The sequence below is a fragment of the Alosa alosa genome, chromosome 10 (genome assembly GCF_017589495.1).
Source record: "Alosa alosa isolate M-15738 ecotype Scorff River chromosome 10, AALO_Geno_1.1, whole genome shotgun sequence".
NCBI lineage: Eukaryota > Metazoa > Chordata > Actinopteri > Clupeiformes > Clupeidae > Alosa > Alosa alosa.
This window is the reverse complement of record NC_063198.1, coordinates 13,444,127-13,456,677: the sequence shown is the minus strand read 5'-3', so window position 1 is coordinate 13,456,677 and position 12,551 is coordinate 13,444,127. Positions and strand designations below refer to the sequence as shown.

Genomic DNA, 12,551 nt, shown 5'->3' with positions numbered 1-12,551 from the left:
CCTGGCTGGAACCAGAGCGGGGAGCTAGCTTTAGAGGAGAGGAGAACAACTGACGCTGTGTTTCCCTGAATGGCTTTGACCAAGGAAATCAGTGTGTGTGTGTGTGTGTGTGTGTGTGTGTGTGTGTGTGTGTGTGTGAAGGTTTTAACATGCTGCTCATCTATGTCAGACTGTAATCAGGACTTGGTATATGTTTGTTATGTGTGATGAGAGTGTGCGCGATGAGCTCGTGTGTTTTTAAGCAACATGCAGGTATATGACAGGTTTTGAACAATGACCACTGTGTGCGTGTGTGTGTGTGATGTGGTATGTGTGCGAAAATTTGATGTAGTGTGTGTGTGAGTGATGTGGTGCCTCTGTTAGAATAGACGTGGTGTGTACGTGCATGTCTGTGTGTGTGTGTGTGATGTGGGTATGTAATATGAAAGTGTGTGTGTGTGTGCGTGTGTGTGTTATGGTATGTAATGTGAAAGTGTGTGTGTGTGCTCGTGTGTGTACCTTGTCCAGCACCACATCGCTGATCTGTGGGAGGCCCTCAGGCTTCTGCACGCAGGCCGGCATGAACTGGAACCCCAGCAGGAAGTCCCGGTTGTACTGCCTCTTACCATTAGCCTGCACCAGCTCTGTACCACACACACACACACACACACACACACACACACACACACACACACACACGTGGGAACAAAAGGTTAGAGGTCAGCACAGCTTGGTCCAATCACAGCAGAACGCACTGTTAAATCATATCAAGTCAGCCCTGTTGCATATGCAGCCAGCTAACAAAACTTCATAATGGAATATGTAAAGCTTGATCCAGGACAGCCATCTAAAGTGGTGTTGATCAGTGCTCTAGCATTGAGGCCTATGACTTCCATAACATATTTACATACATACTAACATTGCGTCACTTTTGTATTCCTTGGCCACTGCTCGTGTATTCAAGCAGTCGGCTCTTAGAGTAACGTGTTTATGTCTGCACTTTAGAGTGTAGTAATGCATATTTATGTATTTGTATACAAAAGTATATGTTATATAATTGCAAAACTCTTACACCTTGTAAATTGCACCTTGGGGACAAAGAAAGTGTTTTTAAACTGAATTGAACTGAATAAAGCTCCTTGCTGAGGAAGTGTTAAAAACTAACTGGATGCATGTAACTGCATGTCATGTGCCACAACTAGCTTACACTTCACATTTCTTCACAGAGCGTGCGTGACAAGATGAGTGTTTAGTGTTGTTGGCACATAGTGTTGCTCAGTGGGGGGGGGTTAGCCCCCTGTTGCACTTTCTCCTACGGGCCCAGTCTTGAAGCTGTGCTGTACAAACACACAGTATGTGGCTCCTCTTCAACAGTAATTACACCTGTCCATCGCTCACAAGCCAGCGGTGGAATCAAATCTCCCATGGTGCATCTGGGGTGGCGCCTCGACTCGCTTTCTCACCTTCTTGGAAGAGGTAGGCAGGTGCGGCGGGGGAGCCGGCGTTCTGGTCGCCGGGGGCGACGCCACCGTCGCTGCTCTCCGTCTCGGAGACGTGCGCCGCCCCGTTCCTCATGGGCTCCGGCTCGGGCTGGCCGTTCTCCTCGGGCATCGGTGGCGGCCGGGACTCCCGGAGGTCCTGAGGGTCCGCGGAGGCCGGAGGGGGGCTGCCGCGGCTCTCTGGGCCCAGCTGGGGGGCCCTCGCTGGGGGAGCGGGCTCTCTGACGGGGCCCTCCTGGAGAGGAGGAGGAGAGGAGAGAAAGCCAGAAGGAGGTGAGGAGCTGATGGTGATGGATGACAGGATGCAGGACTGTGTTTACTGAGGGCTAGCGCTGTTAGCGCAGGGACGCACCGCAGCACATGTGGAAATGGTTAAAAATGCCGCTAGTGTTGAGGACTGGAGTCCAGAGCTCAGGACACACACACACACCACTAACTAGACATGAACATGAGCACAATCAAACACACACACTCAAACACACATCAAACCTACATACAAAACACTAGCACACTCCTGACCAATTTGCACTGTCAAAATAATCTACACAACCAACCACACACACACACACACACACTTCTCCCTCATACCTCTTTCTCCTCTGATGGAGCCTCTCCCATGTGACTCCCTTCATTTGGCTTCTTCCAGCTCTTTGGTGCAGGAGTTGTAGATTGGACAGGGGCTGGGTAACACAAACACAAACACAAACACAAACACACACACACACACACACACACACACACACACACACACACAGATTGGTTTTTCATTAGAACACACAATCCCAACCCTTCCCCCACACTTTTCCCCAGCGCCCGTGACTTGTGGCCGGTTTGCCTCCTCCCGCTCAGGGTTAAGTGACATCAGCTGGGCTGGCAGCTCTGAATCAGAGCACCATTGTCCAGGAGGACACACAGAGCAAAATGAGACAGGACAGTGTGGAACAGCAGGAACAGCTGGACCCTCACACACACACACACACACACACACACACTGAGAGAAGCTGTATCTCTGGGTGCTGTTTGGGAACTAACTGTACCAAAAGTCACTCACATCACGGACCTCTACGAAGCACAGAGTACAGTGGAAGACATATTTATATGTAATATTACACTAACAATAACACAACTATTTCATGTGGGAACACCTGCTCAACTCTTACTACAAGTGCGTGTGTGTTCTTGTGTAGTATTCCAGTGTGCTCTACAGTCTACAGTGTTCTGGTTCTAGGGGCACTAAGATAGAACATGTGGCTGTGGAACCAACCTGTGGCTGAGGTCTTCCTTGAGTTGCTCTGCTTGTGGGCGTCCTCGGTGGCCGCTGGCGCGAGCGTCGCCGAGGCGTCTGGCTTGTGGGCAGCCGGCGCGTCGGTGACGTCCGGCACCACCACTGCCGCCTCGCTGCCCTGGGTCTCCTCGAGGGCCGGCGGGGGCACCAGAGGGGGCAGGCCGGGCGGAGGAGCCAGGACAGAGGGGGTGGGCGCCGGACAGCTGGCCGATAGAGAGGAGGACAAGGAGGAAGACGATGAGGATGAGGAAGAGGGTGTCACGGTGGTCGCGGCGATGAGCACCGGGGCTTCAGCCGGACACGGGGATTCAGAGGCGGTCACTGGCGTGGGAGCCGGCTCCTGAGGCTCGTCCCTGTGGGGTGGCGTTGGGGCGACTGGCTGCACGGACACCACCTCTGCCTCCGCCGTCACCACCTCTTCCTCCACCTCGTCCTCCTCCACCACCCGCAGTTCCACCTCCGCGCAGGGAGAGGCCGCCGGAGAGTCGGCCAGGCCGTTGACCGCCTGCGGGGGAGGCGAAGGGGTCGACAAGGAGGAGGCAGGGGCTGCAGGTGTCGGGGCCACCACCGGCTCCTGACGAGACTCCTCAGACACCTCAGGGCCCGGGGCTGGAGCAGGGGCCGCTGGGGCAACAGGAGCGGGTTTGGGCCCCACTGGCTCCACGGGAGCAGTAGGGGGGGCAGTGGGGGCAACAGTGAGGGCCGTGGGGAGAGGAGGGGAGGGAGCAGAGGAGGTGGACGAGGATGGGGGCTTGTTTGCGGACTCGCTGCTGCTGTTGTTGTTGTTGCTGCTGCTGCTGCTGCTGGCCGCCTCTCTCTGAATGGGGTCCACGGAAGCTTCTGGAAGCGCTGGGATTGGAGATGGAGTCGTGGGAGGAGGAGGCGTGGGGTCTGGTTTGGGTTTGTCTTCTGTGGTGAAATGCACACAGACAGCAGACAAACACACACATACAGTCAGTAGAAGAACAAAGACATTAAGCCCAAGTGCAATGGTGGTGATGGAGAGAAGAGTGAGTGAAATGAAAGTGTATTTCAGAAGGAGGCGTTAAATAAATGGGAGTTCTGGGAGCCCACGCTTTTTTTTGCAGTGTGACTCAGAGACAGAGTCGGGCCTGGGGAGACTTCTGACTGCAGGCACAAAAGGCCACAGATTTCCAGTCTGAGGTGTGGGAGGCTCTGAATGTCTGTGTCTACATATATGTGTGTGTGTGTGTGTGAGTGAGAGAACATATGCGTCCATGTGCATGCATTTTCTGGGTTTGAACTGGCCATGTGCAGATACTGGAACATGTGCTGATGTGAAATGTTAGCACATGTGAGTGTGTGTGCGCATGTGTGTGTATGTCACTGTCATAATGTGTATGCATGCGTACACGCTTTGGCACCTGCATATGCAGTGCTGTGCTAAGGTATGTGTGTGTGTTAGTGTGTGCTCTGACCTGGTGTGGACTGTCCGTCTGTGCTGGCTGGACTGGGCTGTCTCAGTGAAGAGTCAAGGCCGCAGGCTGCCATGTGACCGGCACTGGGATCTGGAGTCTGACTGCTCATTGGCTGCTGAGGACACGGACACACACACACACACACACATCAATATGTTAGTCACTCCTATAAACACAAATAACCATACAGACACTCAACAATTAGCAAATTGTCACAACATCATAGAATTGATATTAACAGGAAGCACTGGTACAGTGTGTGCACAGCACAAACACACACAGACACACTCAGACACACAGACACACAGACACACACACACACACACACACACACACACACACACAAGATGCAGTGCAAGCAGTAAGGAGCAATTATTCATTCAGAGAACAAACAAAAGCATGAAGAATGAAGATGGTAGGACACAGGGGTGAATGGAGAGAGGGAAGAGTGTAAGAAGAAGTGTAGAATAACAAGAGAGAGAGAGAGAGAGAGAGAGAAAAAAAGGGAGGAGATGGGCCAGAGAATAATAAGAAAAACAGGAATGAGAAAAAGGGGGAGGATGAGAGTGGAGACAGAGAGAGAGAGTGTGTGTGCCTGTGTGTGTAATCATCTCTCTATCACACACACACACACACGGCATCGTGCCAAATAACCCTCCACTTAACACACTCGATCAATGACACACTTAAAAGGCTTAAGAGCAGCTACTGTGTTCAGTTCAGCCCATGCTGAAGTACGGATGTTGCTGAACAAACAGTAACCCAAACAAAATCACAGTGAATGCGTTAATAATAAACACGGAGTTTGATAACTGCTGTATACGCATGCACGTCCACACACACACACACAGAAAGCTTTGGGTGGGCTCTGATGGGGACTGCATGCTTTACTTTTCTTCAAGTCAAAGTTAAAAATGCACGGGGCGGTCATCTTTATTTTAAAGTCTGTCTCTTATGAGCACCAAGGGAACCCTAACTAAAGCGTACAGGAAATGACCACATCAATGTGTGGTGACACTGAACCCAGACCAGAAACAGCTGAGCCACAATGTATTTAAAACTAAACCAACTCCACACAGAGGACTGATCTAAGGTCATTCTTCCCTCTAACTGGGACTGCATGCACAGCTTCAATAAAATCACTAAAAGATCTTGTCAGGCAAGTGATATGAGAGAAAAATGAAAGTACTAAAGCCCTTTTTTCTATTCTTAAATGGATATTCTGACCTGTCTAATGGTCCCCATTCAACAGCCTTAATATCAGGCACTTGCTATCAGGAAATGGGGAAGAATGTCCACTTGAGGGTTCGGTACTCCAGTAGTGGATGACCGGGCCCCACTGTCCATTTCAGCGGGCATGGTTATTATCAGATGGCACACTGGAGAGGGTACGCGTGGGGGGCCGAGCGAGACTTATGTGTGATGTCCCGTGGCCATCAAGGCTGGCGTGAGGCTGATCTGATGCCCGCTGATACGGATTAAGATCCCCATGTGCCACCACTCTCCCCTCTCTGCCACGGTGCCAGCCTAATCACCCTAAGTCACTCTCTCTCTCTCTGTGTGACTCTCTCTCTCTCGCTCTCACGCACACACACACACACACGCACACGCACACACACACACACACAATCAGGAGCCACTGGCACCCTGCAGGTTCAGAGACATTTAGACAGGCGAGCATGCACCCTCTAACACACACGCAGTCACGCCGACAGGAAGACAGTTCACACAAGATGAATAAGCTGCTACCTCCACACACACACACACACACACACACACACACACACAGAATTCTCAATCAAACAACACACAAACATCACATGCCATACACAACAGCACACACACAAACACATCCACACACACTGCCACTCATATGTAGTGGGATTAGTTGGGCACAGCTTGAGCTGAGACTAATCCAATGCTAGGAGAGCATGGACCGAGTCTCACACAGGCTGGGGAGGAGCTTAAAGGAAGGAACTCTGTGTGTGCGTTACCTGGCAGACAGTGCTGCTAAGTATGGAATTGCTTAGAATATTGCGGTCTTTTACATTGCTATTCTATGCATGGTTAATACAGAAGACACAGCATGCAAATATTTTGGGAGCTACAGCTAATTGCTAGCTGGTGTAACCCGTTTCCTGTGAATTATGTTATGCAAGGCTAACGGTGGGGGTGTCAGACTGGGTTATAGACTGGAGATGGGTAGGGTATTTATACTCTTATCTAACACAGGGGTAGATGGCCAATGAGCTAATTTCCCAAAAAAGTATATGCATGTGTGTGTGTATATATATTTATGGATGTGCCTGTGTGTGTGTTTATGTGTCACCTGTGGGGTTTTGGGTATAACAGAAGTGTTGCAGGTAGAGGTTATACTAGTTTAGGCACAAGAATGTGTGCAGGAGACTCCAACAAGAAGTTCTGAAGATGGTTGTGCGTCTGTGTGTGTGTGTGTGCATGTGTGTGTCTGTTTAAAAGTAGTAGTGACAGTGGTAGAGGCTCTCCTAAAAGGTGTTGTGGGTGTGTGTGTACCTGAGGGGGTGTGGGGGTGGCAGAGGATCGTCCACCCGGCGGTGTGGGGGTGGTGGATGTTCGCCCCGACATGATCTCCTCGGTGATGTCCCTGCCGCCTTGGTTGGGGTCCCGGATCCGGATCTGGACAGACAAAAAGTGCCTACAGTCAGAGAGAGAAACAGTTCTACACCATCCCCCCACCCCTTACACACACACACACACACACACACACACACACACACACACACACACACGCACGCAAGCACGCACACACATACACACATGCACACACACGCACGCACACACACACCACTGCACGCTTCAGTACTTAGGTAATAATATAACTCTATAAAGATGGGGTTATAAATGTAGAATTTAAATTAATTTAAAAAGAGACGGTTATGGGAACCAACTAAATGAGAAGAAGCAGTGCAGTGAGCATAGGGACTAGGATGAAGAGGATGGGAACTAGCGCTGGAGGAGGGGGGTGAGAGAGAAACAGAGGAGAGGAAGAGAAAGACATGAAAAGAGCGTAGGAGGTGAAGAGAGGAAATACTCACAGGCTTCTTCTCACGTTTGGCGGGTAGAGGTTGCTGCTGCTGCTGCTGCTGCTGCTGCTGCTGCTGCTGCTGCTGTGGTGGTGTAGGCACTATGATTGGGGGAGATGGAGGATACACAGGCTGACCTGTGTAATATGGAGGAGTAGCTGCAGTGGAGGGAGGGAGAGAAAGAGAAGAGAGAGAGAGAGAGAGAGAGAGGGAGAGAGAGAGAGAGAGAGAGGGAGAGAGAGAGAGAGAGAGAGAGAGAAAGAGAGAGAGAGAGAGAGGGAGGAAATGAGATTATACAGGCCCAGTGGTCCAGGTGATGGAGAGTAGGATTCCAGCTCTGAGAAAGCACTGCCCCTGCTGCGTGCGGTGTCTTACCAAAAGGCGCTGGGTACTCCCCTGGGCCAGGCCCTGGGTAGAAGGTTCCGGAACCTGGGGGGGGCTGCACAGAGTACTGCTGAGGAGGGGCCACGTACGGGCTACTGTGTCGGTACTGCAGAGACAGGAATGAATGACACACACAGAAATCCACCACACACACACACACACACACACACACACAGTTGCATTCAGTGTGTGATTGTCACCTAAGAAATGACACTGAGGAGAAAGAGATGAAGATGATTGGAGACTTTGGAGACGGGTTAACAACTAGGCCACCCCAGCCTACACGGGATGTACAAGTGAAACAGAACGTTCATAGAGCGTATGCTGCAACAGTTACCTCAGACTATAATCAATTTACTATAATCAGTGGAAGGAGCTACACCAGATGTGAGAGTGGCGTAGTCATCCGAATAAATAAAACTGTTTTTGCTGGCCGCGTACACACACACACACACTGCAAGTGTTTGTTTGAGGTGCCCCCCTGCTGGACCCACCTGTGGGATGTAGTACTGTGCGGCCTGTGGCGCGGCGAAGGGCATGGTCATGGTCATCATGATGGGCTGGTGGTTGGGGGGGTAGACGGCCTGCGCGGGCGCCGTCTGGGAGCCCGGCCGCAGAGATGCGTTACTGTTGGCCAGGGAGGGCCGCGTCGTCTGCATCTGAGCCCTGTGTAAGAACTACAGAAGGGGGGGGGGGGGGAATGACAAAAAAGAAGGAAGGAGTAGAGGTGGAAAAAGAGAGAGAGAGACAGAGAGAGAGAGAGAGCCAGGGAAGATTACACATGTGTAATGCCTTAAGAGCCAAGAAGCGCCACACCAATCACTCAGTCAGTCACACCCTCCATCATTGTAATGCCACTGCTGGCGGGCGCTGTTTTGACATTTTCCATGCTGCACGGCCTGCAGGAGAGAGGAGTGGGGGTTCAAGAGAGAAGGAGAGCGAACCACAGAAGCAGAGAGAGCCCAAGGGGGAGAGAGAGAGAGAAGACAAGCGAGAGCCACAAAGAGACGTGGAGAGAAAGAGAGAGAACGGGAGACAGAGAGACTGATAGTGAGAGACTGAGAAACAGGGAGCAGTGTTGCGTTGCTGTGATTGGATGGTTTTATTTGACGTCCAAACGGGGTTTCCTTTTTCTGAGTGGAGGACTGGGCCTCTGGAGACATTAGCAACATGCCCCTGATGTTCCAGAGGCCTTTCGGAACCTCGGGCCAAAGGCCGGACTTCAGCCCTCCAGCCAGGGAGAGGCTGCAGACGGCACTGCCAAATGTCTGCACAGTAAACCCTGAGGTAGACGATGAGAGGGGATTTTTGGAGATGCCTAATGCCCACCCATTCATCTGGATGTGCACTTGGCTATGTGAGGACACACACAGACACTTACACATACTGAAGGCCAACACACACACACACACACACACGAGCACACACAAGCATGATCACACATGTATGAACACAAACTCCCCCTTGTTACCAGACTGCCGAGCACTACGGCTTCATAGTAATGCTTTTGGAATTAGCAGGGTATATGTGTGTGTGTGTGTGTGTGTGTGTGTGTGTGTGTGTGTGTGTGTGTGTGTGTGTGTGTGTGTGTGTGCATGCCTGTGTAACATACTTAAAATAGATCAACCGAACTCTAAATTGCGTTAAACAAAAAATGTTTGACGGGTGAATTCTAGTGAGGAATTGTAAGCACTGATTTTGAATAGACTGGATTGAAGTATTTTGACAAATAGCTTCTAGGCAACACATTAGATGAGTGCTGTGCAAAACCGTCTGCTGTCTCCTCAAGACACCAAACAAATCAGTCATATGCCCCCAGTCAATAACAAACACATACCACAAACACTGTTTAGGATTAAGCATAAATTTAGGCAGGCACTACCACTGGAGTGCACTTAACACACTAAACCCAGAGTATTTATGTGTGTGTGTGTTGTAGGTGTGAAACATCTGAGTTGTAAATATGGTCTTGGTGTTTTTTCTGTGTGCAGTATTAGCATCTCTAAATGATGAGTGGCTCTGTGTGTGTGTGTGTGTGTGTATTTAACTTGGGAGTTCAGCCTCTTGACTTTTGTCAAGTGTTTACTGGGCTCAAAATGCCCAAATAATCGGACATTAGCAAATGCGCACACACACACACACACACACACACACACAAACACACACACACACACACACACACACACACACTCTACATGGACAGATGAAGCAGTGCAAATTTACAAAAGTGATGCTAATAAACATGGTAGCCCTATGTGTGTGCTAGGGACAGAATGTAGAAACACGTCAGCTTTAAGCCACCACAGCGGTCATTTGCTTCACATACTGTGACAGAAACAGATACGCTCATATGATATTTACGCTCACAGGATTAAAATGCAGTTTCATACGGGACACGCATCAAGACAACATGCTCTCTACCAAACCAGTGAATGAATGAGAGGAAAGAGTCGGTAGAAATGAAATGTGCCTGAAAAGAGGAAGCAACACTGACGGAATAACAACCAAATGGACAACAAGAATCAGCTAACGGAGAAACCAGGTTTGGGAGAAATGAGAATGAGAATGGCTCAAATGAAGGCAAGCTGTTTGGAAGCTGGTTAGTTCTTGGGCGGAGGGGATGCATGGTGGCAAGGTGGGTGGGTGGGGGCCTGAGGTGAGGTTATTATAGGGGTCAAGGGTCATCTTGGGGTTAAGGGTCAGGGGCTGTCCTCATGCCATGCATCTAGAAACTTCTTAGAGATGTGCGGTTACCTGGATGGGCCTGAATCCTCCCTTGAGTGTTGAAGCAGAAAAAAACAGAGAGGCTGATGGGAAACTTGCAGTGTGTGGGGGGTACAAATACAAGCACTGTCTGTAGTGCGCACATACTAAAACGTTTAAATGTCTATGCACACGTACATTAACACACAAAGGCAGTTCTGTCCCGACACACACGACATTCAAATAAACCATCGGCAAACATCGGCCGATACGGGAAGGCATACAGTGCATACAGTACATACAACTGAAACACATCATAGGCATACACTCATACACACCCTTTCCCCCATAGACAGACACACACAAAACACACACACAATACACACACACAGTCTGTGTTTAAAATTAGACAGCTCTTTATCATTAACATGCCCAAACATCTGACATGTCTACCAGTTATCAGAGAAGTGCGTCTTGTGTGAAACTGCTGTGCCAGTACACATCTGTCTCCCCATATGCTTTTAATACTTTTACTAAGACGGCGCCCTCCACAGGCCAAACAGAGAACAATGTGTGCCTGCATGACAGCACTGCCATCCAACCAGCCCCACCCAATCAGGGCAGTGTCCACTACAGGAATCCACTGTGAAACAGACTGGCAGCTTGCTTACAGAAAACGCCCATGGAAAGCCAGTGGACTACTGCTGAGCAAACACACACACACATACACACACAAACGGTCACACAAACACACACACAAACACACACACACAAACGGTCAACATGAGCAGTGTGTTAATTTGGCAGCTGTGGGGGTTTCCAGCCCTCCTCCTCTGGCAATGACTCAGCAGAGCAACTTATGAACAGAGTGGAGAGAGACACAGGGTGGGGTAGGGGCGTATGGAGGGAGGGAGAGCGAGAGAGAGAGAGAGAGAGACTGTATGGGTGGATGCAGAGAGAGAGAGAGAGAGAGACTGTATGGGTGGATGCAGAGAGAGAATGTGTATGGAGGGAGGGAGAGCACAAAGAGAGAGAGAGAGAGAGAGAGACTGTATGGGTGGATGCAGAGAGAGAATGTGTATGGAGGGAGGGAGAGCGCAAAGAGAGAGAGGGAGAGAGAGAGACTGTATGGGTGGATGCAGAGAGAGAGAGAGAGAGAGAGACTGTATGGGTGGATGCAGAGAGAGAATGTGTATGGAGGGAGGGAGAGCGCAAAGAGAGAGAGGGAGAGAGAGACTGTATGGGTGGATGCAGAGAGAGAATGTGTATGATGGGGGGGGCAGAAAGAGAGAGAGAGAGAGAGGGGGAGACACACCGTATGGAGGTGGGTGGAGGGTACAGTGAAAGTGGAGGGATTGAGAGAGAGAGGGAGAAAAAGGGTGGGAAACAGACCAGATGGAAAGAGTGTAGCTGTCCTGTCCTATATGTGTGTGTGTGTGTGTGTGTGTGTGTGTGTGTGTGTGTGTGTGAAAGAGAGAGTGTGAGAGAGAGAAAGAAAATTGGAGGAGAGGTAAAGAGGGGGCTTGTAATCAGAAGGAAAAAAGACTAGGACAGGATATAATGATGCAGAAAGCAAAAGAGAGATTGGGAGATTTGAGCAAGGGACCGAGGGAGCAAGGGAGGAAGAAAGAAAGGGAGAGAAAGAGAAAGAAAGAAAGAAAGAAAGAAAGAAAGAAAGAGAGAGAGAGAGAGTGGGTGCAGGGCTGGGCTGGGTTGACTGCTGCTGCACTGTGACCTCACCGCTCTCCTCAGCATCCTGACCTACATTCCCCAGTAGCCTGTGTGTGTGTATGTGTGCACATGAGTGTGTGTGAGAGTGTGTGTGTGTGTGTGTGTGTGTGCATGTGTGTGTTGGTGTGTGTGTGTGTGTTTGTGTGTGTGCGTGCATGTGTTTGTGTGTGTGTGTGTTTGTGTGCGTGTGTGTGTTTGTGTGCGTGTGTGTGTGCGTGCGTGTGTGTGTTTCAGTCTTTCCGCTAACATCTCTTCCCCACCCCCCCCCTTTGGCTCCTTGCCCCTCCCCCTCTCTCTGGCTCTCTGCGCTGCTGGCCCTACAGTCGTCGTGTTTGCACCATCGCCAGGCCTCTGCCGCTAGGGCTACCTTCAGGTCAGCCGGGGCCAACAGCTTCCCTCTCCAAGCAAAACGAGTTTGCATTCCCACCCTCAGTGAGTGGACCGGGCGGGGGGTGGGTGGGGAGGGAGT

General features: G+C 50.5%; 1 protein-coding gene across 1 annotated transcript in view; it reads right to left on the bottom strand.

Annotated features, from left to right (window-relative positions):
- Positions 1-12,551, bottom strand: part of eif4g3a (eukaryotic translation initiation factor 4 gamma, 3a) — a 74,850-nt gene that overhangs the window by 25,096 nt on the left and 37,203 nt on the right. Inside the window, exons 6-15 of the mRNA XM_048254121.1 lie at positions 10,403-10,423; positions 8,143-8,325; positions 7,640-7,754; positions 7,277-7,422; positions 6,735-6,857; positions 4,203-4,317; positions 2,743-3,672; positions 2,067-2,158; positions 1,443-1,713; positions 499-623 (exon numbers count right to left, since the gene is read on the bottom strand). Of these exons, the coding sequence (XP_048110078.1) occupies positions 499-623; positions 1,443-1,713; positions 2,067-2,158; positions 2,743-3,672; positions 4,203-4,317; positions 6,735-6,857; positions 7,277-7,422; positions 7,640-7,754; positions 8,143-8,325; positions 10,403-10,423 (2,121 nt within the window). The remainder of the gene's footprint in view (positions 1-498; positions 624-1,442; positions 1,714-2,066; positions 2,159-2,742; positions 3,673-4,202; positions 4,318-6,734; positions 6,858-7,276; positions 7,423-7,639; positions 7,755-8,142; positions 8,326-10,402; positions 10,424-12,551) is intronic.